At 42.5% G+C, this 26,633-nt stretch overlaps 1 protein-coding gene across 2 annotated transcripts in view; it reads left to right on the top strand.

Moving 5' to 3' along the window:
- LOC106565835 (chemokine-like protein TAFA-1) overlaps positions 1-26,633 on the top strand; it is a 248,193-nt gene that overhangs the window by 206,895 nt on the left and 14,665 nt on the right. For both annotated transcript variants that reach the window (XM_045691776.2, XM_014133405.3), the window contains exon 3: positions 11,397-11,537. In XM_045691776.2, the coding sequence (XP_045547732.1) occupies positions 11,397-11,537 (141 nt within the window). The remainder of the gene's footprint in view (positions 1-11,396; positions 11,538-26,633) is intronic.

Raw genomic sequence — 26,633 nt, forward strand, 5'->3', positions numbered from 1 at the left:
TGAAACGAAACACAGTGCAAAATTACAATTACCCACAAAAATTAAACAAACACACCCCACTATATGGGACTCTCAATCAAAGGCAGATAGACAACACCTGCCTTCAACTGAGAGTCCCAACCCCAATTAACCAAACAAACATACACTCACTAAACTCCACATAGAAATACCTAACCTAGAACCTACCCCAACACTCACAACCCCACTATACCATAACCAAACATAACTGCCACGTCCTGACCAAATATAATACAAAAAAACCTAAGTATATGGTCAGGACGTGACAGGGAGGCTTGCAAGCCGAAGAACACCATCCCAACCATGAAGCACAGGGGTGGCAGCATCATGTTGTGGGGGTGCTTTGCTGCAGGAGGGACTGGTGCACATCACAAAATGGATGGCATCATGAGGATGGAAAATGATGTGGATACATTGAAGCAACATCTCAAGACATCAGTCAGGAAGTTAAATCTTGGTCACAAATGGGTCTTCCAAATGGACAATGACTCTAAGCATACTTCCAAAGTTGTGGCAAAATGGCTTAAAAGTCAAGGTCAAGGTATTGGAGTGGCCATCACAAAGCGCTGAACTCAATCCTATAGAACATTTGTGGGCAGAACTGAAAAGGCGTGTGCGTGCAAAGAGGCCAACAAACCTGACTCAGTTCCACCAGCTCTGTCAGGAGGAATGGGCCAAAATTCACCCAACTTATTGTGGGAAGCTTGTGGAAAGCTTCCCACAATGACCCAAGTAAAGCAATTTAAAGGCAATGCTACCCAATACTAATTGAGTGTATGTAAACTTCTGACCCACTGGGAATGTGATAAAAGAAATAAAAGCTGAAGTAAATCATTCTCTCTAGTATTATTCTGACATTTCACATTCCTAAAATAAAGTGGTGATCCTAACTGACCTAGGACAGGGAATGTTTACTAGGATTAAATGTCAGGAATTGTTAAAAACTGAGTTTAAATGTATTTGGCTAAGATGTATGTAAACTTCCGACTTCAACTGTAGTTGCCGTGAAGTGTGTTTTCAGAAGCTTGCTATTCGTTTCTAATACACATAAAAGTTAGAATTGACATAGAAGCTATTATGGACATCAACAACCCCTAGCACCTATTGGATCTTGAGAATAACGTTTTGCAGCCAACTCACTCCTGGACATGGAGCATTTTACACCCGAGCATTACAGACCATTTCTTAATCAGGTTTGTCACAGTGCTCCCTCTGGACCGGGGTAATTTCATGGTGCTGAACTGGTATTGATAGAGTGTGGGTAAATGAGGCACGCAGCAGTTGTTAACTTTAATAACCATAAAGATGTGGGCATCTGAGTAATATGGCCCTGGTGTGGTACTCCATACAGGTGATTAAGAACCGACCTGGGCTGAGGCCATGCAGACACACCTCCCACCTCCCATTCACTTCAATAGAATGACTAGTTAGAGATATCATAACTGTCAGTTTACCAGTAGTACTGTGTTTTAGTATTTTGTTTTTAGAACTTATCACATACTAACACATACTAGTACTGTGGGGCATGGAATGCACCAGGAAGAGGGTACCAATTATTTAAAGGTATTGTTTCAGTTGAAGATACACACATACACATTCTCTTTCCAGCAACTGGTTACCAGGATGATAGATGTGAGTCAGAGTGTGTCTCTGCGATGATGCTTAAAGTTCAGTGGGTGTGTAGATAGCTTAGTAGGTAAGCTGTACTAGTTGAGTAAAAAACACAATTGATTCATGTGACTAGGTCAGTGGTTTCTCTCTACCCGTCTGTCTGTCTGAGCTCTGAGCAGGAGCACGGTCGAGTTCCCCTCTCTCAGCTCACAGTCAGCATCAGCCTGTTAGCTGCAGGCACTGCTAGCTGGATGTACTTTGCTGTGCTCCACAGTGTCCACTTGTTTATCTGGGCTGGAGATGGTTCACTGATAAACGACCAGGGGTAAACTCACCTACATGTGACCAGCAAAGGTATGCCGATGGTCAAACTCAACAGTCTTCAATCTAAATTCAGCATAGATGATTTAACATTAAATGAACTTAGTCGACACTGTACACAATACATACATTTTCTGGGCTTCCTCTGAGATCTTGAAAACAACCAAGTTGGCTGCACAGCAAATTAGCCAGTGTTGATTTTTCAGTGTAACATTTCTGGTGTTGATTAAGGAGTTACATTCACTCTGTAAGAGTGAAATTAACACTCAGTGGTATAAAATAACCCCAAGTGTTATTGTTTTACACTTTGGAGAGTTAAAGAGTCCCATCAAAACCACACCCATCATTATCATATTTCCCAGCATGCTATAATGCAAGTATATTTTTTAGGATTGTTTTTAATATTTGTGGCTTCGCATGTACATTGATTGATTAATGAATCTTATGCAACACAAAGATGAATAACATACATTTTTCTAAACTAATACAATCAGTTAGTTAGATGTATTGCACCCGTTAATGAAATGGTTGTTCCAGTTTAAATCATTTAGGTAAACTTTTTTATAATAACTCTGACAGTCATTCTTAATGCAGGTTGCGGGTGAATAAAAATTCCAATTGTTGGTTATCCTAACTTTGGTTGGATTCCAATAGGAATTACACATCACTTTTCAAGCCAGCATAATGTCACTTGCAGGCATGATGCAGCCTGTAAACCAGGAGTTTCCTAACACCATTCTTAGGGTAAAACTAGGCTATCAAAGTAAGGCCCTATGCTATACAGTGCCTTCAGAACGTATTCACACCCCTTGACGTTTCCCACACTTTGTTGTGTTACAGCCTGAATAAAAAAAAATATTACATTGAGAGTTTGTGTCACTGACCTACACATGTCAAAGTGAAATTATGTTTTTTTAAATTTATAAAAAATGAAAAGCTGAACTGTCTTGAGTCAATAAGTATTCAAACCCTTTGTTATGGCACACAAGCCTAAATAAGAGTAAAAATGTGCTTAACAAGTCACATAATAAGTTGCGTGGACGTACTCTTTGTGGAATAATAGTGTGTAACATGTTTTTTGAATGACTACCTCATCTCTGTACCCAACACGCACAGACAATTGTAAGGTCCTTCAATCGAGCAGTGAATTTCAAACACAGATTCAACCACAATGACCAGGGAGGCTTTCCAATGCCTCACAAAGAAGGGCACCTATTGGTAGATGGGTAAAAAAAAAGCAGACATTGAATATCCCTTTGAGCATGGTGAAGATATGAATTACACTTTGGATGGTGTATCAATACACCCAGTCACTACAAAGAAACAGACGTCCTTCCTAACTCACTTGTCAGAGAGGAAGGAAAACGCTCAGAGATTTTACCATGAGGCCAATGGTGACTTTAAAACATTTCCAAAGTTGAATGGCTGTGATAGAAGAAAGCTGAGGATGGATCAACAACATTGTAGTTACTCCACAATACGAACCTAAATAACAGAGTAAAAAGAAGAAAGCCTGTACAGAAAAAAAATATTCCAAAACATGCATCCTGTTAAGGCAATAAAGTAAAACAGCAACACAATTGGCAAATAAATGTACTTTATGTCCTGAATACAAAGTGGTATGTTTGGGGAAAATCCAACACAAAATATCACTGAGTACCACTCTTCATATTTTCAAGCATGGTGGTGACTGCATCATTTTATGGGTATGATTGTCATCAGCAAGGACAAGGGAGTTTTTTAGGATAAAAAGAAACAGAATAGAGCTAAGCACAGGCAAAATCCCAGAGTTAAACCTGGTTCAGTCTGCTTTCCAACAGACACTGTGTAACGGTCGTCGTAAGGAGTGGACCAACATGCAGCGGGTAAAGTGCTCCTCTTCTTATTTATTGAAGGAAAAACACTTAAACAAAACAAAACAAAACGACAAAAACAGTCCAATAAGGTGCACAGACTATACTGGAAACAACCACCCACAAACACAAGTGAAAAACGAACACACTTAAAAATGGCCTCCAATTAGACACAACGACAACCAGCTGCCTCTAATTGGAGGTCATTGAAAAACACAACATAGAAATAGAAAACTACAATAAACATAGAAATAGAAAATATAGAACATAAATCAAAAACCCCGAAACACACAAAACAAACACCCCCTGCCACGCCCTGACCAAACTACAATAACAAATAACCCCTTTTACTGGTCAGGACGTGACACACTGGGAGACAAATTCACCTTTCAGCAGGAAAATAACCTAAATCACAATGCCAAATATACAGTGGAGTTTCTTACCAAGACATTGTGGAATGTTCCTAACTGGCCTAGTTAAAGTTTTTACTTAAATCGTTTTGAAAATCTATGGCAAGACTTGAAAATGGCTGTCTAGCAATGATCCAACTTGACAGAGCTTGAAGAATGTAAAAAATAATAATGTGCAAATATTGTACAATCCAGGTGTGCAAAGCTCTTAGGGACATACCCAGAAATACTCACAGCTATAATCACTGCCAAAGGTGATTCGAACATGTATTGACTCAGGGGTGTGAACGCCTATGTAAATTAGATATTTCTGTATTTCATTTTCACTCAATTGGCAGACAATTTTTAAAACATGTTTTCACTTTGTTATTATGGGGTGTGTAGATGGGTGTGAATTTTTTTTTAAATCATTTTTGAATTCAACGTGGAATAAGTCAGGGGATGTGAATAATTTCTGAAGGCACTGTATCAATTGTATTGTCACAGAGTTTAATTTGAATTATATCACTCACCTAGGTAATCATTTGATGAAAGCCACAGGCCTCTAAAAGGAACAAATTAAATAATCATGTCTCTGTCACTAACAAATAACAAAGTGTAACAGCGGCAGCACAAAGCAAAGTGAGGCCAGCTTACTCTAAATCAAGTGTTAAATATTACACCGTAGATGTTGCGTATCACTCTACAGTAGAGCTATGCAAACACCACAATCAAGTTAATTTGAACACTTTAAGAGTTGAATGGGGAACACTAAAGTGTTATTTTAACACCAGTTCAGTGGGACACGTATGTTCACTGAAAATAGAGTACATTTAAGTTAAATATACACCATTGATTTTGCTGTGTGCCGTCCAGAGAACTTAGATATATTTAGCGACAATTGGCTTGAACGTGCCTCAGGGTTGCCTTTGTTATCTAACCATGTTGGCTGGCGTCAGCCCTGTGAACACAGTGCTGTAGCAGGGCCGTCTCTGTCTGGCTAGGGATCAAGTCCTAGCGGATGATTCACTCACAGGGCTCGGGGCGCTCTGGTGTTGATTTGGATTATTTTGAGTGTGAACCTGGGTGTCAAGCCAAGATGTAGCCTATTCCTTATGCTTTTACAGAAATATGCCCTCTCTCCCAAACACGTGCACTTACACACACACACACACACACACACACACACACACACACACACACACACACACACACTCCCTCCTTTTGTTCCTTCACACATTCCTTTTCTTCACCGGGAGGTGTGAGTCAGAGAGTGTTAGTGGCAGCGAGGTGGTATGAACCTTGACAACCTAGGCAGCACACTTCCCTGGGAGATGACTTAGTCATGGTGTGTGTGAACCCGCAAGCTACTGGGGCCGAGGCGGGGGCACCAAAGGCTACCATCAAAATACAGAGCCGGCTCATATCAACCCCATTGGGGGGATTCCATCAATCCACACGCAGAAGCCCTGCTGCCTGTTTAAACTTGCATTGCCTGGATGGACGTGGGGTCTTTGGTCTGAAAAACTCCAAAGCCTCCAGTGCTAGTCATGGGACTGTGTAATTTCACACAGTTCTGACTCAGAGGGTGCATTTGAGCAGATGAAATATGGAGAGCATTAATTGAAGTCAGAGGGAACGACACGAAAACAGTTTTTCTGGCGAGGCTAGATTTAATCTCATTTGGAGTCCATATGATGTTGCTTTGTAGCGCATTTAAACATTATCTTAAGTAATCAGGGGAAGGTTCCTGGAGTTCCTCCTTGATGTTTAAGTAATGAGCTAAATCCCTGTGCCTGGCTGATAATGACGAGGAGCACCATTAAAGATACATGCACAGGGACAGCTGGGCCTCATCCACTTTGATGCCTCTGCCTCCTCAACGAGTCATTAATATCTCCAATTTTCTTTCTTAATTTCTGATGCTAGCTGATTGCCAGTCCACCCGGTAAAGACCCAGCTAACTGATGCTAAAGACAGACTCGGCCAAACAGAATAGGACTGTTTTGATGTCAGACTTATTTGTTAGCAATCAAAGCACTTCACAATGAATGTACTGCACCTACAGTATGTGTGCCATTCAAGCGTAAATACATTGTCTGAAAAGAAGGGTCTGTTCCATAATGCATGGCCTTACTCCACCATATTTCAGTGTGACTGAAAACAATCCACTTCAATGCTGTAGATAATGGAACACTGGTGGTACTTTAATAGATATGTTTTTAACAGAAAACAGATTAAGAAAATATTGTTTTAAGGTTCATAGTCGATAAGCTCTAAGGGTGATGGGATGAAAAACTCAATTTGATTTTCCACCTTCAAACAAACTGCAAATGAACACAGCTCCCACTTAGTTCCATAAATGAAAGGCACAAATGATGTTTAGTTCTTTATTTGGGGTGTTTTCCCCTTATCTACTTAAAATCATTATAACCACACTCCTGAGATTGAGTCTTTCTGCCCATTTTAACTCAACTTTGTGCTGCCAGTTAGTGATTAAAACCCCACACAGAGAAGAGGTAGAATGAAGGAAGCCAAAACAAAAGGCCCCCTGAAACATGAAAGAAAATGGAAAGAACACATCTTCTCTTGAGTGCATTGTGATTAAGATGTTGTGGGTTGAGAGGTCGTCACTGAGTGATTTAGACTGAACTTCTCAATTTGTGGAGTTTGTTGTTTCAGCAATACATACCGGCTTAATGGCCTCTCTTGGAGTGAGAGTGAGAGTGAGAGAGGCCTACTCTGCATAGATTAGAGGCAGTTATCTCTGTACTGACATAGACACAAACACTGCTATTGTCTCGTTGTCGGAACTGGACAGATTTAGTGAGAGGGGAGTGAGTAGCCGGAAACCTCCCTGTCTAAAACACAAGGCTCCTTTACTCTCTTGCAAATGTTCCCTTTGCCTGATGTTGTCATTGGAGAGCCATACTGGAGTGTATGTGTGGGAGTGCACAATATACAGTACATGAGCGCAAAGACTTTCCAATCCTACCGTACTATAGCTTTCAAACTTGTTTCTTTGTGCTTTTAAATGGTGAGGGGTTAATTCATTATTGTGAATAATGGCTCTGACCTGTAAGCTTCCATTTCTCATCTCTTCTATCTCTTCATATTGAAGCGCTCTCTCATTAGTTGGGTTTTAATTGGCCGTTGGGCTAAGATGAAAACAATGAAGCATCGATTTCCTTAAACATAATCACTTAATCGCGTTGTCTAATGACTGAAGTCACTGTGGGCTCCGAGGAGAAAAATGACCAATCGATGCTCTCGTCGATGCCCTTCACCTCATCCACCCTAAGGGTAGAGAGCAGAACCACCTACTCCATTTTACCTGTTTGGATTAACCCTTTTAGCTGGTGTGACAGCCTGTAAACGGTCCATCCATCAAACACACACACACAGGTACACTGAGTGTATAAAACATTAAGAACACCTCTTAATATTGAGTTGCACCCCCTTTTGTTCTCAGAACAGCCTCAATTCATCAGAGTATGGACTCTACAAGGTGTCGAAAGCGTTCCACAGGGATGCTGGCCCATGTTTACGCCAATAATTCTCACAGTTGTGTCAAGTTGTCTGGATGTCCTTTGGGTGGTGGACCATTCTTGATACACACGGGAAATTGTTGAGCGTGAAAAACCCAGCAGTGTTGTAGTTCTTGACACAAACCGGTGTGCCTGGCACCTACTACCATCCTCGTTCACTTAAATATTTTGCCTTGCCCATTCACCCTCTGAATGGCATACATACACAATCCATGTCTCAATTGTCTCAAGGCTTAAAAATCCTTCTTTAACCTGTCACCTCCCCTTCATCTACATGATTCAAGTGAATTTAAAGCTGAAATATATAACTTTTTGGGCGACCCGACCAAATTCACATAGAAAAGTGTGTTATAAGTCTGTCATTCTCATTGAAAGCAAGTCTATGAAGCAGTATATCAGTTCTACTGTATGTGCAATATTTTTATGCTTCACGTTATTTCATCTTTTACTTTCGTTTTTTGTACACCAGCTTCGAACAGCTGAAAATACAATATTTTTCATTATGGAAAAGATATTTCACAGCGGTTTAGATAGAACAATGATTCTCTACACTATCCTTGCTTGTTTTGTCACATAAACTAAAATTAGGTTAACTATTAGAATTTTAGCAACAAAGAAATGTCGTAGCAATTTCTGCATAGTGCACCTTTAACAAGTGACATCAATAAGGGATCATAGCTTTCACCTGGATTCACCTGGTCAGTCTATGTCATGGAAAGAGCAGGTGTTCTTCATGTTTTGTCTACTCAGTGTATATGTACAGTTCTCCTTGTTTACATTCACATACACAGTGAGACAAATACGCACACACACACATAGGCCAGGTGCACACACAGGCATGCATGTACACACAAACAGGGTAATAGACAAGTATTTGCCCCGTGCTGACATTGTCCAAATTAGCTTAGGTTTATGTGGACAGCATAATGTACTATCCAAGTGGCCATTTGTCCTCTTAGTATCTCTCTCCTCTGGCCCCATGGTGTCAGAGCAGTCCCATTGTACGGCTCTCATCCTCTGTCTGCACAGATGGTACTGAGTAAACTGCTCTAATGTCCACCTGGCTGATGGCTGGACAAAGAGCTGCTTACCTGACCCCAGGGTCTGGAACTAAATAACACACAAATCACACACACACACACACACACACACACACACACACACACACACACACACACACACACACACACACACACACACACACGCAAGCATGCATGCAGATAAACTCATACACACAACCACACAAACACACAAGTGCTATGTTTTGATCAAGTATCCCATATGGGGGTCAGATAAAGAGTTTGGAAGATACCATAGTCTTTGAATATCCTTTGAAATGCTGTTCATACATGGTCATCAGAGGGCTTTATATTTGTTATGGACAGCTGATTCCTCATGGCATGCATTTTCAGCTTTAAGGAGTCTGATGGAATCATTGTGGTTTTAGACCAACCGATAAAAGGCCAGGGGGTTAGATAGATATTCTCTAGGTAGACATGACTTGAAAGTGGACATTTTGTGAGTTCTGCATCTACCACAGACTTGAAAGCATGTCTCCAGGCAGGAAACTACCAGTAAAATATTCAACTAGTCCAGCATATAGTGGGTTTTGCGGTTTAAATATAGCGCACTCAAGGGATTACTTCCTCACTTCTATGGTTTGTGTTCTGCCTCATGGCCCGATATATCAACACCTAAGCTTGTGGAGAGTGACATTAATACTGCAGGACAGCGGCGGCCAACATGACTGCAAATGTTCTCCTTTTAATCCCAGTCCCCACTGCCTGTGGTCTGGGCATGGCAGCCCTTGATGAACATGTGAGCAGGAAAGTGTTACCAAACCTGTCCATCCCAGTGAGAGCTCAGCTCAGATCTTTTTTTCAGAATCCAGCCACTTCAGACATTTACAGAGCCTGCCTTCAATAAAAAAATATAATTTTACCACCATGTTTAAAATGCAACGCCACCATAAAGAAAAACACACTGCTACAACAGAGGAAGTGTTGTTTGGCTCCTGTTTACCACTACTCTTTCTCCAATTATCCTTCTCTCCTCTCCTCTGTGTCCTCGGATGAGCTCCAGTTTAACAGTTGGACGGTGGTGTCTGTGGCGATGGCTGTCGCAGGAAGATAAAGAGTTTTTCCCGGGGCATGAGGAGAGGGCCACACGGTGATTTAGGGCCCCTCTCCTGCGTCTCCTCTGGCTGCATTAGCCAGCCACTTTATAATTGTGTGAAAGGGGCACTCCCAGTGTCTCTGTCATTACTCACCGACCCGGTCACGGCTCTGTCAGGCCCCTGCCCTCTCCCTCTGTCTCCATCCCCCTATCCCTCTGCCGTCCTCTCTCTCTCTTTAGACAAGGAGGGACGTCCCTAGACCCCATCAGCCCCTCACTCCCCAGGGCGATCCCTATTGTTACTTGGACCCACCAGTGGCATTGGCGGGTTTCTCCTCTTCTCTCTCTGAATTTTTCTGACACTGTCTTTTGTCAGAACAAGGTCCATTGTGCTGCAGTTGTTGTGAATGATATCAACCTGCAGGAGAGCCATTGTGAGTGGAGTGAATGGAGGCTGGTTTAGCCCAGTCGGCCTGGTTAAGAACTGATGTGTGTAGTCATAATGAGACTTAGAGGAGCGTAATTGCTCAGTCTCCCCAGGCCTTCCCCCCCAGAACCCCAGGAGGATTTCTCACCTACTGGAACATATGAATATCATAAGCATGATCTCAGGGATGCAAAGACAGCCACATTAATGTGAGAGCAGAGCATAATTTCCTCATCATCAGGGAGTGATTTGTATGGAATGAGGAACACTCTGAGAGTCAAATTAGAATCATCTAAATGCCTCTAGGGGCAATTTGCAATGCATGCTGTGGTGAAAAGGATAACATAGTAATTGCATGTTGTGTGCCTTACATTTATAATGATGTGATTTTAATTTCTTTTTTTCAGCATGAGTTTTAACATTTGAATGCAGTATATGATGATATGAACTCATGATTTAAGTTCAGGTGGTTAAAAACAACATAAATGTTTTTAACCTCATCATTTTTGAAGATAATATTTGTAACCATACAGTAGAAGCATATTAAAAGAAGCACAGTGGTCTTATTTAGTTCAATGTATTTTTTTATAGTCCGCTGTAGATAATGTATTAAAAAATGTTATTCACAGCAGGGATTTATTTTATTTCTAGCATACCATTTTCTACCCTCCGCATATACCAATTCATAATCCAACATGAATCCTACTCTTGACGTTCTAGTATACTGTATGCTCCACGGTAATTATCCAATCTGTAACCATGTACGCTGAGAGTCGCGAAGCAAGTTCAGGGAGTGAATACATTTAATAAATAAACCAACATAAACAAAACAAGAAACACGAACAGCGCAGCGACATGAAACAGATACAGAAACAATATCGCCTGGGGAGGGAACCAAAGGGAGTGACATAAATAGGGCAGGTAATCAAGGAGGTGATGGAGTCCAGGTGAGTGACAATAAGCGCTGGTGCGCGTGACAGTGGTGCTAAATGTGCATAATAATCACCAGTCTGGTGACCTAGAGGTCAGAGAGGGAGTATACATGACACAATCAACCTCCTCAGCTCCCCTGTGGTAGGCTAACCAGTCTGTCCCTCTGCCTGTGTGTCCTCAGAAGGAGGTACGTGTGAGGTGATCGCAGCCCACCGGTGCTGTAATAAGAACCGTATCGAGGAGCGCTCCCAGACGGTCAAGTGCTCCTGTCTACCGGGGAAAGTGGCCGGGACGACACGCAACAAACCCTCTTGTGTGGACGGTAAGGACATGTTCATAGTATGTTATTTACTTTCATCAACACATATGTTTAGTTTTACTACATACTGTATGTGATATGTGCTGTATCCATCCTTGGCTTAATAGTCAGATGTTTTATTCTAAAAAGAATTAGCTCACTAAATGTAGTGTAGAGGTACGTTTTTACAGTAGTTTATAACTTTGTAATTATAACATTACTTTTGAGAGAGACATCCACATGCTGAGGTGTTTCAACTCGTTTCTTCCTAATGCGGCTCATTCCTGCATGACTCTCTTCTGTCTTAGTGAAGTCATTTAAGATAATTAAGCACTCTTAGTTGGAGACTAAGTTGAACCTGGGTAAGTGCTGCAAAGGGAGACAATCAATACCTCAGGTGCACTGTTGAGCACCCGGGAATGGCCCATGTTTCACATTGCATGGCTCAAGGCAGCTTAGGTTCATACATGTATAAATGAAAAACACAACTCTGTCAACCCCTGGGCTTACACACCTGAAACGCCTAACTGAGGAAAATAATCAACGCAGTTACAGGGAAATGGAGAGCACAGGCAGTCACAAGCACAGTGAGATAGAACAGAACAGAGAGCCTAGCTCCTTCACGCCTTCAGAACTCATTTATCCTGATGCACTCTTTATTGTTTCACCTCAAACTCCTCAAAGATGAAAGTCATCTAGGCTGGCCTCACAAAGGAACGACACCGAGACGTCTTCATTATGAATGACATTGCAATGACGGGGCGTTCGTCTGCCCTCTTCAATCCCTTGGCTTGCTCCATCTTGATCAGTTCTGGAATATGAATTAGAATTGAGTCTTGAGACACAACTTAGCAATTCCATCCTTAAACCAACTGCATAAATGTTTAAGGCTAAGGACTCTGAACTTGGTTGACTCACCCTACTTAAGAAAGCATGTTCAGTGCATTTAACAAAGGGGAAAACCCTCTGAAAGAAACATTTAAAGAGTTCTAACCTTGAAAACAGCACTGCAGTTCTTCCAGCAGACAGTTTTGTCCCCACACAGACTAGACATCTAGCCAAACAATGTCGTCTCCACTCTACCATGAAAACATGTTTTAACCATGGCCCTCTGGACAATTGTTTGTGTATGTTAACTAAACATGGCCTCCACATAACAAAACATTTGGATTTCTCTTCAACTAACAATACAAGCTTTATTCACGAAGGAATTGTATCTGACATGGTCAGAGATACAATGCAATATGTTAGACTGATTTCTCTATTTACACTGCCTTGATGTGATCAGTTGATAGGATCCAGATAGGAGAGGATGGAGAGGATGGGGAGTGAGGTGGTGGGGAAGGGAGAATGAATAGATAGGAGAGGATGGGGAGTGAGGTGGTGGGGAAGGGAGAATGAATAGATAGGAGAGGATGGGGAGTGAGGTGGTGGGGAAGGGAGAATGAATAGATAGGAGAGGATGGGGAGTGAGGTGGTGGGGAAGGGAGAATGAATAGATAGGAGAGGATGGGGAGTGAGGTGGTGGGGAAGGGAGAATGAATAGATAGGAGAGGATGTAGAGGATGGGAAGTGAGGTGGTGGGGAAGGGATAATGAATAGATAGGAGAGGATGTAGAGGATGGGAAGTGAGGTGGTGGGGAAGGGAGAATGAATAGATAGGAGAGAATGTAGAGGATGGGAAGTGAGGTGGTGGGGAAGGGAGAATGAATAGATAGGAGAGAATGTAGAGGATGGGAAGTGAGGTGGTGGGGAAGGGAGAATGAATAGATAGGAGAGAATGTAGAGGATGGGAAGTGAGGTGGTGGGGAAGGGAGAATGAAAAGATAGGAGAGAATGTAGAGGATGGGAAGTGAGGTGGTGGGGAAGGGAGAATGAATAGATAGGAGAGAATGTAGAGGATGGGAAGTGAGGTGGTGGGGAAGGGAGAATGAATAGATAGGAGAGGGGGATAGTGGAGAGGAGGGAGGGAGGGAGGGAGGGAGGGAGGGAGGGAGGGAGGGAGGGAGGGAGGGAGGGAGGGAGGGAGGGAGGGAGGGAGGGAGGGAGGTGTTCACACTTCATGCCTCTGTGCTCCTGGCTCCTGCAGTGAGGGAAGAATCCCTGTACCTGTTACTGTATTGATTAGCAACCTATTATAAAGAGAGGGGGGATGAAATGGAAATGACAAGTCACTGAGCAGCAATGTTCCAGCAGTGAGCACCACAGAAAGAGAGGGAGGGAAAGATAGATTGAGAGAGAGAAAGAGAGAGAGAGACAGAAAGAGAGAGAGAGACACACAGAGACACAGAGAGAGAGAGAGAGAGACACACACAGAGAGAGAGAGAGAGAGAGAGAGACACAGAGCGAGAGAGACACACAGAGACACAGAGAGAGAGACACACACAGAGACACGGGGAGAGAGAGAGAGAGAGAGAGTTGTCTGTTGTTTGTGTGGTTCTGTGGGCCCCTGTTCAACTCTGTGAGGGTGAGGGTTTATAGACCTGTGTAGTCAGTGTTCTGTGACTATCCCCTCAGCGGTGTGAAGGGGTGCACTAGCCAGGATAAAAAGATTGAACTCATCCCCAGGTCTCCCGTTATTAATGCTTAATCTGTGATGAGAAATGATGCTGCCACCCAGGCTGCCTCATTTCGCCCTCAAGGGGATGACTATTCCATACGCAATACACACATACATTGGACACAACCACACACAAATACACACATGAACACAGACATGCAATGCACACACACACTAAGCTTCCCTTCACGTGCACCAAGTCCTGTACTGTATAAGTGGCAAGACGTACCCTTCTTTCATCAGATGAAGTCTTTCAGACAGAATCCTGGGTGTATTAACTGTCATTAGCATCAAACAATCAAACCATTAAACCCCTTAACAGAGAAAAGGGACTGCAGGAAGATAAAACAGATCCAATGACATTGTTTTACATGTAATGTTTACTCCTTTGTATATATTAGGGCTCAGTATCTGTGTGTGATGCTTCCTCTGGGATTGGTAACTGATTGGGTTATGTATTAATGCATGGGAATGTGACGCTTGTGTTGGAGGCTGGCGCCAAACACAGTCAGTGGGGGAGTGCTGTCAACTTTTCCCAGCATGTGAATTGATTATTAGCATTGACAAAGAGAACTACGTCCCAGTTATGTCAGGGCCAACAAGACTCTTAGTTAGGAACATCCCTTTTAACCAGTCAAACGCTGCGGCTTATTTCTTACAGCCCATGCTAGGCCAATCAAATACGCTCAGATTAGACGCTGTCACTGCACCGCTGCCTTTGTCCTGCTCTGAGATATGCAAGTGCACAAGCACTGTACACACACTTTCTGCACACACGTGTCACAGATCCCTCTGGAACTTTAATTGCGCACACCTGTCCCCTATTCCCACTGATTATTAGTTGTATAAGTGTGCCCTTTGGTTTCCATTGGGCTGTCCATTATTGTTACAACTCTGTTGGTCGTGTGAGTACCCCTCGTGCAGCGTGTATTGCGCAGATGATTACGGGTCTCGTCCCGTGTGGTATCATTGTGTGCTTGTGTTATTTATTCGAGGTACTCCTCGCTCCTTTTGTTTGGCTTTCTACCCTGTGTTTTGTTACGTGTTTGCTTGGTCTTCGTCCCCGTGCCTTTACATGGCACGCTGTAATTTGGGTCAATAAAAATCCCTATTACGCATTCCTGCGTCTGTCTCCTGATCCCATTAAACCAGCGTGACAGAATAATGGACCATTAAGGGAGACAGAGGGAATGGCCCGTCCGATGACGCTGTGACTGGTCCGTCCGGCTCCGCCACAACTTCGGCAGCTGCAACTGGGTCATCCAACATCACCACAACCGGTCCGTCGCCCCACTGGTCCGTCCAAAGGCGCCGCAACTTCGGCAGCTGCATCTGGTCCTGATCAACCCGCACGGTGTTCCTGTGATTGTCCTCGAGGCCGGTGTCGTTGCGCTGTGTGTTTTGGCTTTCGTACCATTGTGGATTGCGCAGATGATTACGGGTCTCGTCCCGTGTGTTAATCATTGTACATGTGTGTTATTCGAGGCCCTCGCTCCTTTTGTTTTGGGTTTCAACCCTGTGTTTTGTTACGTGTTTGTTTGGTCTTCGTCCCCATGCCTTTACATGGCACGCCGTAATTTATGTCAATAAAAAACCCATATTACGCATTCCTGTGTCTCACCCGAATCATTTATACCAGCGTGACAGCAGGCGCACACACACACACAGACAAAAGGCTGTTTGCACCCCCTCTGCCACATAGAATATACATAGTACGTGTGTGTCTATCAGTGATCTCTTAACACAAGCAAAACACACACACACACGTTCTCTCATACACACACATGCATCTCACACATTTATTTTCCCTCTTGAGCATATTAAGCGTGGTGCTAGCCACTGATGGGGAATGAACTCTCCTGTTTGGCTGCGGGCGGGTAATGCTGGCAGCAGGTGACATGGTACATTTGAGAAACGTACGGGGGGAAAGCACACATGAACGCGAGCTTCTTCAAGAGTAGAAAGAGATACCTGATCATCCACACACTCTGCTGATCAAAGGAACCATCTGAATGAAGCCAGCTACAGAATATCAAAGCACTCGGAATAAACAGTGTAGTTTGATAAGGCCCTTCAAAATACATTGTCTTTCCATACATACTGTACGCAAGGCCATTGCCATGATTAGTAATATCTATGTTTCAAAAGGAAAACACTTAATTATATCTGGAGATGTGACATGCTACATATTTCAAAATACAATGCAGTAGTATCATCCTGAAGTGCAGGAATAAATCAGTCACGTTGTATTTAAAACATCTGGTCTTTTTCTATAACACGTGTGCTGTATGTGGAACACACCGTTGAGACCATTCAGAGGATGTCTATTCTTTACACACACACACTTGTGCTGGCTGTGTGTCTGTGTGGATGAATTAAAGCAGGCCTGGCTTTCCATGATTACCTTGCCTCCGTTGACAGTGGGTCTAAATCCTATGACATCTAAAGAAAGTCACACAAAATTAACATAAAATCCACTTATTGGAAGACCTCTGTCCTTCCCAGTATGGTTCACTCACTTCTTGCTTTGAGAAAGTATTCTCACCCCTTGACTTTTTCCCAATTTGTTGTTTTACAGCCTGAATTTAAAATTGACAAAATTGAAATTGTATTTCACTGATCTACACACAATACCCGATAATGTCAAACTGGAATTTAGTATTTTGAACGTTTTAGAAATTAATTAAAAATGAAATGCTGAAATTACTTGAGTCAATAAGTAAGTATTCAACCCCTTTGTTATGGTAACCCAAAATATGTTCAGGAGTAAAAATGTGCTTAACAAGTCACATAACAAGTTGCATGGCCTCACTCTGTGTGCAATAACAGTGGTTAACATAATTTATGAATGATTACCCCATCTCTACACCCCACACATACAATTATCTGTAAGGTCCCTCAGTCGAGTAGTGATTTTTCAAGTGCAGATTCAACCACAAAGACCAGGGAGGTTTTCCAATGCCTTGCAAAGAAGAGCACCTATATATCTATATGCACTGTATATATATATATGTACAGTGCATTCCGAAAGTATTCAGACCCCTTTACTTTTTCCACATTTTTTACGTTACAGCTAAAATGGATAAACGTTTTTTTTCTCTCATCAATCTACACACAATATCCCATTATGACAAAACGAAAGCAGGTTTTCAGAAATGTTTGCAAATGTATTAAAAATAAAAAACAGATACCTTATTTACATAAATATTCAGACCCTTTGCTATGAGACTCGAAATTGAGCTCAGGTGCATCTTGTTTCCATTGATCACCCTTGAGATGTTTGTACAACTTGATTGGAGTTCACCTGTGGTAAATTCAGTTGATTGGACATGATTTGGAAAGGCACACAACTGTCTATATAAGGTCCCACAGTTGACAGTGCATGTCTGAGCAAAGTCCAAGTCATGAGGTCGAAAGAATTGTCCGTAGAGCTCCGAAACAGGATTGTGTCAAGGCACAGATCTCGGGAAGGGTACCAAAAGATTTCTGCAGCATTGAAGGTCCCTAAATGGCATCCATCATTCATAAATGGAAGAAGTTTGGAACCACCAAGACTCTTCCTAGAGCTGGCCGCCCGGCCAAACTGAGCAATCGGTGGAGAAGGGCTTTGGTCAGGGAGGTGACCAAGAACCAAATCGTCACTCTGACAGAGCTTCAGAGTTCATCTGTGGAGATGGGAGAACCTTCCAGAAGGACAACCATCACTGCAGCACTCCACCAATCAGGCCTTTATCGTAGAGCCACTCCTCAGTAAAAGGTACATGACAGCCCACTTGGAGTTTGCCAAAAGGCACCTAAAGAAACAAGATTCTCTGTGTTTTTGAAACCAAGATTGAATTCTTTGGCCTGAATGCCAAGTGTCACATCTGGAGGAAACCTGGCACCATCCCTACGGTGAAGCATGGTGGTGGCAGCATCATGCTGTGGATATGTTTTTCAGTGGCAGGGATTGGGAGACTAGCAAGGATAGAGGGGGATTTATTTTTTTGTCATTATGGGGTATTGTGTGTAGATTGATGAGGGGAAAAACAATTGAATCCATTTTAGAATAAGGCTGTAACGTAAAGAAATGTAGAAAACGTCAACGGATCTGAATACTTTCGAATGCACTGTATATAAAATATATATAATTCTTCCACTTTGACATTAGAGTATTTTTTGTAGATCATTGACAATTAAATCCCACTTTGTAACACAACTAAATGTGGAAAAAGTCAAGAGGTGTGAATACTTTCTGAAGCACTGTATATACCCACCTGTGATGAGCAAACCTGCAAGGCCTGAACCTGGTGCTGGTACAGCCCCGGGGTAAGGTCAGGAGCACAGTGCTGTAGCATCCCAAAAAAATGCCTCCTCTCAAGCTGCATGCCCGCCCGACATGAGCAGAGTTAAAATCGAAACAAACACTAAAGGCTGCATATGAGTGAAAGGGTGTTTTTTTTGTTCAGTTTGAGATTATAGACCAGAACCCGATACAGTAGCTAACTTTGTCGCATCTTCCACCATAGAAGACATCATTAGACACTTGACCTTTCAAATGACGCGTTCCTCACTAGGGGCAGGAGTCATTCAGACAGCCAGGGCTATTCTTTATGTGTTCTGCGCTCCTCACACTTCCACAATGACTCATTCACTTCTGAACACTTTGAAGTTCTATCCATTCTCAACATTCTTTTTTTGCAAGAGCCATTGTTAGAATTGACAAATAATGGGCAATTCAAAGACTCTTTCATCAGAAGAAATACAGTTTCGGCCACACTTCAAGACGAATAACTCTTAGAAACACTCCTAGACACAGTGCACACACAAATACACACTTGTTGCATTCCACAAATACAGTCTGTGGTCCCAAGGTGTTCATTACGATTGTAACATGTTGGCAATGTAATAATTGAGATGCCAAACGATAGTGTCTGAATAGCTAGCTAATCAAGAGCCAATCTGGTACTGTGAAGAGCAGCGATTAATATAGAATAATGGCCTGCGAAACCGACCTCAGATCTGAGGTCTCTGTCTCGGCCCCTCCGTAATTACACACTGGCTTTATTATTCCAGCTCTGTTGACCTTGGCCCAGCCTTATTACTGCCATTACACACTGGCCAGTCTCCCTGGGATTACAGCCAGGCTCATCGCCCTGTGTAAGGACTGACCGAGCCTCTTCATTAGATCATCCAGCTCAACAAATCAAATTGTATTTATCACTTGCGCCGAATACAACAGGTAGACCTTACCCTGAAATGCTTACTTACAAGCCCTTAACCAACAATGTAGTTAAAGAAATAGACTTTAGAAAATATTTACTAAATAAACTAAAGTAAAAAATCTAACAAAAAGTAACACAAATAACAATAACAAGACAGGAATCTTGGCCGCAGTGATGTGCTAGGCAGTACGGACTACCCTCTGTAGCGCCTTACGATCAGATGCTGAGCAGTTGCTATACCAGGCGGTGATTCAACCGGTCAGGATGCTCTCGATGGTGCAGCTGTAGAACTTTTTGAGGATTTGACTGATTAATATGGAAATATGTGATTGATGGGTCAGAGACGGACTCTGACTGAGGTAGATTGATTGGAGAGTGGGAGAGTGTTGCTGGCTATAAGAGGCTGGAGGGACATGGTGCCAGACAGAGGGGCACTGGAGGGCCAGAGGGGTAATAGAGAGAAGCAGAGGGAGGTAGGGAGAGTTCACAGTTATCCAGCGTGAGCCATTGATCCATGCCCCCAAACTGTAAATTAACACCTGCAGAAAAGCATGAAAATGTAAACCCTAATTGCTTTCCACTCTTGATCCCAACCCAAGGCGATCGATATGAGTGGCGTAGGAGAAAGACACTGAGGGCCACCGAAGCTATTGGAAAACCATCAATTTTGCCTTGATTAATTTAAGTCCAGTCAACCATTCTAAGGCTGTTCTGATGTTAAAAACCATTTGCTATTGAACTGTCAGACATGTGTCTGTATAACGAGGGCATGTCTCTTTGAACACCTTGACAGACTCATCTGTCAAGGTGTTCAAACATCATGTTACCTGGCAGACATGTCTGGGTCAATGTATCTATCATATACTGTAACTTCCCCACTGTGTATTTGACAGACAAATAGTATAAGCCATTTAGCTGACACTTCCATTCAAAGTGACTTAGAGTCACACATGCATACATTTCACATATGGTTGGCCCCAGGAATTGAACCCACAACCTTGGTGGTGCAAGCACCATGCTATACCAACTGAGCTACAGAGGACTGTAATGTGCACAAGGTCTGTCATGTCATGTTTTCAATCGATTCCAGACCCCCCTTTCATATGTTTGTCCATTAACGGTTATGTCAAATCTCGTGACAGGATGATTGTTGAGTGACAAGGGGAAGATTAGTGTTTGTAATGACATGTAATACTGTTGGCCGTGCTGCTTCGTCTGTAACACAACTCACTAGAAAGATATTTGTTATCTCCATGAGGTTAACCTCTACAGGTAAAGGTGGAATAACATATGAGAAATCTGTTATACAGTACTTTATCCATTATGGTTCTGCCAATAGTGTGACAGACAGACGGACGGACAGATAGACCATGTTTGTGATGACCAGTCCTGCTCTGGTAATCCACATCCCCTTCAATACTGTTCGGGAGAGGAGGAAACAGGAGGAGTTGTGGTTGTGACTTTTGTGTTGGTGGTGGGAGAGGGCGAAGGGGAAGTACAGTAGGGGTGGAATGGGCCACTGGGGAGTGAGGAATGGATCCTAGCCCATAGAATGGCACTTTCCCAGCAGCCAAGGTCACTGAGAAAGAGATATCCTGGCCTGGATTCAGAAGATCTGGAGCTCTACATTAACCCTGAGTCTCTCCTTTAGCCCCTGTGGATCTCTGACTGCCTACACGTACTGGATCACACAGAAAGGGCTGCCAAGTTAAGGCCTGCTATTTAAGTTGGGGGGTCAGTTTGGCTTTTTACGATGATGATCTTATGATTGAGATGAGGAAGTCTGCTGCTGTTTGCCACTGTCTTACCAATTTACACTATATATACAAAAGTATGTGGACACCCCTTCAAATTAGTAGATTCGGCTATTTCAGCCACACCTGTTGCTGACAGGTGTATAAAATCGAGCATACATCCATGCAATCTCCATAGACAAACATTGGCAATAGAATGGCCTTACTGAAGAGCTCTGTGACTTTTAACGTGGCACGTGACATAGGATGCCACCTTTCCAACAAGTCAGTTCGTCAAATTTCTGCCCTGCTAAAGCTGTTATTGTGAAGTGGAAATGTCTAGGAGCAAATGGTCTGCCTTCGGTTGCAACACTCACTACCGAGTTCCAATCTGCCTTTGGAAGCAACGTCAGAACAATAACTATTCGTCGGGAGATTCATGTGTGTAAAGCTCACCGCCTTTGGACTCTGGAGCAGTGGAAACGCATTCTCTAGAGTGATGAATCACACTTCACCATCTGGTAGTCCAACGGACGAATCTGGGTTTGGTGGATGCCAGGAGAACACTACCTGTCCGAATGCATAGTGCCAACTGTAATGTTTGGTGGAGGAGGAATAATGGTCTGGGGCTGTTTTTCATGGATCGGGCTAGGCCCCTAAGTTCCAGTGAAGGGAAATCTTAACGCTACAGTGTGCAATGACATTCTAGACGATTCTGTGCTTCCAACTTTGTGGCAACAGTTTGGGGAAGGCCTTTTGCTGTTTCAGTATGACAGTGCACAAATCAAGGTCCATACAGAAATGGTTTGTCGAGATTGGTGTGGAAGAACTTGACTGGCCACAGAGCCCTGACCTCAACCCCATCGAACACCTTTGGGATGAATTGGAATACCGACTGCGAGCCAGGCCTAATTGCCCAACATCAGTGCCCGACCTCACTAATGCTCTTGTGGCTGAATGGGAGCAAGTCCACGCAGCAATGTTCCAACATGTAGCAGAAAACCTTCCCAGAAGAGTGGAGACTGTTATAGCAGCAAGGGGGGGACCAACTCCATATTAATGGCCATGATTTTGGAATGAGATGTTTGACAAGCAGGTGTCCACATACTTTTGGTCATGTAGTGTACATATTGTCTGTATTATCACTGCTGTAGACATGATACTCTGGACTATTTAATTCCCTTGCACGGAAAGCCATATGCTGCTTATAATGAGGGCAGGGGGTTAGTGTCCCTGAGAGTTGTTTGACAGGCACATACAATTGGCTGGCCCTATAGAAATGACTAACGCACACAGTGCATATTTTGCAGCACACGGTGTAAGGAGAAGTCAGTGTGGCGTGGAGTATAGTAAATACCATTCTGCTGTCATGCAAACTACAGCTCATCTTTCAACCCCTCTGGTGAGGCAGCGTTTTAATCTCAGCTCTCTCGCCCTCTCTCTCTCTCTCTCTCTCTCTCCCTCTCCTTTCTCCTTCTGTCTCTCTCTCTTTTCCATTCCAAAGGATTGATTTTTACTTTGCAGGTATTACTTTACCATTTTCAATTTAGAGAGGATTCTGCATTCAAAGTGTTCAATATAAATCCTTCTCGCTGCTCGTATAATGAAAAACAAGTTTCCAGGTTTTTCTGTTCAGAGCAAAAAAAGTAGCTTAATGGAAAACATGTTCATTGCAGCACACGAAGTGGCAGAGTATCAATTGTTGAAAATGATCAGACGTGTCGCCTGGAGCACCAGACTTTTACATTTTTTACGATGGTGTTTGTCCAGCTTAGTCCTGGCTAAACTAATTTATTTTATTATAGTCTTAACTTGTATTTATTCAGGGTAGCCCAATTGAGACCAGGGTCTCGTTCCCAATGGTGTTCTCACAATAGAAAGAACAATTTACATTACAATTAAAACAAGAAAAGAATAATAACCACAAGGCACAACCTCAACACCACAATTTCAACAAATAAACCACTAGAATCAATTGAAACAACTCCACTCCTCAATGAATTCATTCAACACCAAAGTCCTAAACTGCCCTAGCGGCACCAGGGAATCAAGATGCAAGGAATTTTGTAAGTTATTCCAACAATGTGATTCACTGAAACTAAAGGAGGAATTGGTCGAGACCAGAGGGACCTCAAAAGTAAACCAATCCTGCGAGCGGGTTTGGTAGCTCATTCTTTTATACGTTAGCAATGAAGTTAGGTAAGTTGTAGTAGGGCTTTGTAAAGAAAACGGGAGTAATGAATTGATCTATGGGACTTTAATGATGACCAAACCTTTTGATACAGGATGCCGTGGTGAGTATTACAACTGTCACCGGTGATAAAACGAATGGCGCTATGTTAGACGGCATCCAAAGGTTTAAGAGTACTGGCTGCTGCAATCTGGTAAATGGTGTCACCATAATCAAGAACTGGCAGGAACATTGACTGTACAATCTGCTTTCTGCTATTTAGGGAGAGGCAAGACCTATTTCAAAAAATGGGGATATTTTTAACTAGCTCAACCATATGTTTTGTCATTCCAAATGCCCAGATATTTGTAGGCGGGAACCTGATCAATGAGAGAACCATAAAGAGAACAATAAATATGTAGTCCATCTGAAACATTCTTCTGAGAACTAGAGACCTACATGTACAGTTGAAGTCAGAAGTTTACATACACTTAGGATGGGGTCATTAAAACTCGTTTCTCAACCACTCCACAAACGTATTGTTAACGAACTATAGTTTTGGCAAGTCGGTTAGGACATCTACTTTGTGCATGACACAAGTGATGTTTTCTAACAATTGTTTACTGGCAGATTATTTCACTTATAATTCACTGTATCACAATTCAAGTGGGTCAGAAGTTTACATACACTAAGTTGACTGTGCCTTGAAACAGCTTGGACAATTCCAGAAAATGATGTCATGGCTTTAGAAGCTTCTGATAGGCTAATTGACATCATTTGAGTCAATTGTAGGTGTACATGTGGATGTATTTGAAGGCCTACCTTCAATCTCAGTGCCTCTTTGCTTGACATCATGGGAAAATCAAGAGAAATCAGCCAAGACCTCAGAAAGAAAATTGTAGACCTCCACAAGTTTGGGTCATCCTTGGGAGCAATTTCCAAACGCCTGAAGGTACCACGTTCATCTGTACAAACAATAGTACGCAAGTATAAAGACCATGGGACCACGCAGCCGTCATACCGCTCAGGAAGGAGACGCGTTCTGTCACCTAGAGATGATCGTACTTTGGTGCGAAAAGTGCAACTCAATCCCAGAACAACATCAGCAAAGAACCTTGTGAAGATGCTGGAGGAAACAGGTACAATATATCCACAGTACTATATCCACAGTAAAACGAGTCCTATATCGACATAACCTGAAAGGCCGCTCAGCAAGGAAGAAGCCACTGCTCCAAAACCGCCATTAAAAAGCCAGACTATGGTTTGCAACTGCACATGGGGACAAAGATCGTACTTTTTGGAGAAATGTCCTCTGGTCTGATGAAACAAAAATGGAACTGTTTGGCCATAATGACCATTGTTATGTTTGGAGGAAAAAGGGGGATGCTTGCAAGCCGAAGAACACCATCCCAACCGTGAAGCGCGGGGGTGGCAGCATCATGTTGTGGGGCTGCTTTGCTGCAGGAGGGACTGGTGCACTTAACAAAATAGATGGCATCACGAGGCAGGAAAATAATGTGGATATATTGAAGCAACATCTCAAGACATCAGTCAGGAAGTTAAAGCTTGGTCCCAAATTGGTCTTCCAAATGGACAATGACCGCAAGCATACTTCCAAAGTTGTGGCAAAATGGCTTAAGGACAACAAAGTCAAGGTATTGGAGTGGCCATCACAAAGCCCTGACCTCAAACCTGTGGGAAGCTTGTGAAAGGCTACCTGAAATGTTTGACCCAAGTTAAACAATTTAAAGGCAGTGCTACCAAATACTAATTGAGTGTATGTAAACTTCTGACCCACTGGGAATGTGATGAAATAAATAAAAGCTGAAATAAACCATTCTCTCTACTATTATTCTGACATTTCACATTCTTAAAATAAAGTGGTGATCCTAACTGACATAAAACAGGGAATTGTTACTAGGATTAAATGTCAGGAATTGTGAAAAACTGAGTTTAAATGTATTTGGCTAAGGTGTATGTAAACTTTCGACTTCAACTGTATTTAGTCTAGCCCACATTAAGTACAAGTGTTAAATCAACCAGGGCTTTCTGTAAGGTAACAATGTCAGATTGCAGCTCTAACATATTCTGGTCAACAGATGAATATTAACTGTTTAACATATATAGAAATAGTAAAGAAAACAGGTCCCGGTACCAACCCATGCGGTACACATTTTGTAATATCCAGGAATCTAGACTTAACAACATCAGAGATCACAGAATAACATGGAAACAAACAAAGATCACAGCATCTCAGAAAGACTGTGATTGATTGCAAGGTGAGATAATGTTTCCTCCCATCACACATGGGATTGCTGTGTCATTAAGATGGGATTCATATTCAGTGAAGCTAAGCAAGAGGGAGAGAGAAAGAGAGAGATGATGATGGATGAGGGTGTGGTAATTAATGACTATGTGGTGAACAGCCATGGGAGAGCATAGAGGTCAACGTGTGTTTGATTCGTGTGCGGAGGAAGTGAATGCTCTGCTAGCTCTGGTAGCTTCAGACCACGGTTAGGCTGTCTTTAGGGAAAGCGGAGGATGGTAAGCCTGGGGATTGCTAATACTTCACTGAGCAGTCTCTATTAAGCCAATGCTGTCACTGTATGAGTCTGTTCTTCTCACTGTATGAGAGAGTAGGCTACAGTTCAGCCTGTTCTCTCTCCATCTGTATATTGCTACAGTGTGTACAATGATGCACAGGAACTTCACTGTATCCTGTGTTTTTTTGTAATAAGAAGTGAAGACGTGCTTAAAGAGACTTGCTTCCCTGTAACCTTGGTTACGCCGACTGCAGAAAAGCTTTACCAAAAAAGGTGAAACAGGATGTGAATTTGAAAAACGAATATGTCTATCTTGACTCAGACATTTAACCTTCCAATCCAGTTAAAGAGAGAATAATGATGCCTTCTTGGCAGCTTGAGGTACATATAGTGCAAGTGATTTTATGGGAGAGAGAAAATAAGATCATGCAGGACAAATACCACACATACTCTGGCTCATTGCTTTCAATGGGAATAGAGGTTCTATATAAAACAAATCTGTGACTGGGAACAGAAGCATCAAGACACATGGACGACACAAAGTATATACTTTACTTTATAGGTTTGAATGTCACAGGAATCACTGTGGATTCCTGTGATAGACCAACAACAGGTACAGGCAAATGCACACACATAAACACGCACACATCCTGGTGCGAAGATGAGAAAGTACCTTTGTTTTGTTTTGTCTAATAGCTAGAGGACGTATTTTGTAGATGTTAATGAGAGGCAATTACTTTTGATTAAAAATAAGATTACTGCCTCTTCATGCAATGTTGCTATATTAAAACAAAATAATGATTAATCACTGTTTGGGCAGACATTATTGTCAACAGTGAGTTTCATTTAAAAAACGGTACAAAATGCTCTGAGCGAGGAAGAATGAAAAAACAAGCATTTAGAAACATGT

The sequence above is a fragment of the Salmo salar genome, chromosome 12, assembly GCF_965601325.2.
Source record: "Salmo salar chromosome 12, fSalSal1, whole genome shotgun sequence".
NCBI classification, from domain to species: Eukaryota; Metazoa; Chordata; class Actinopteri; order Salmoniformes; family Salmonidae; genus Salmo; species Salmo salar.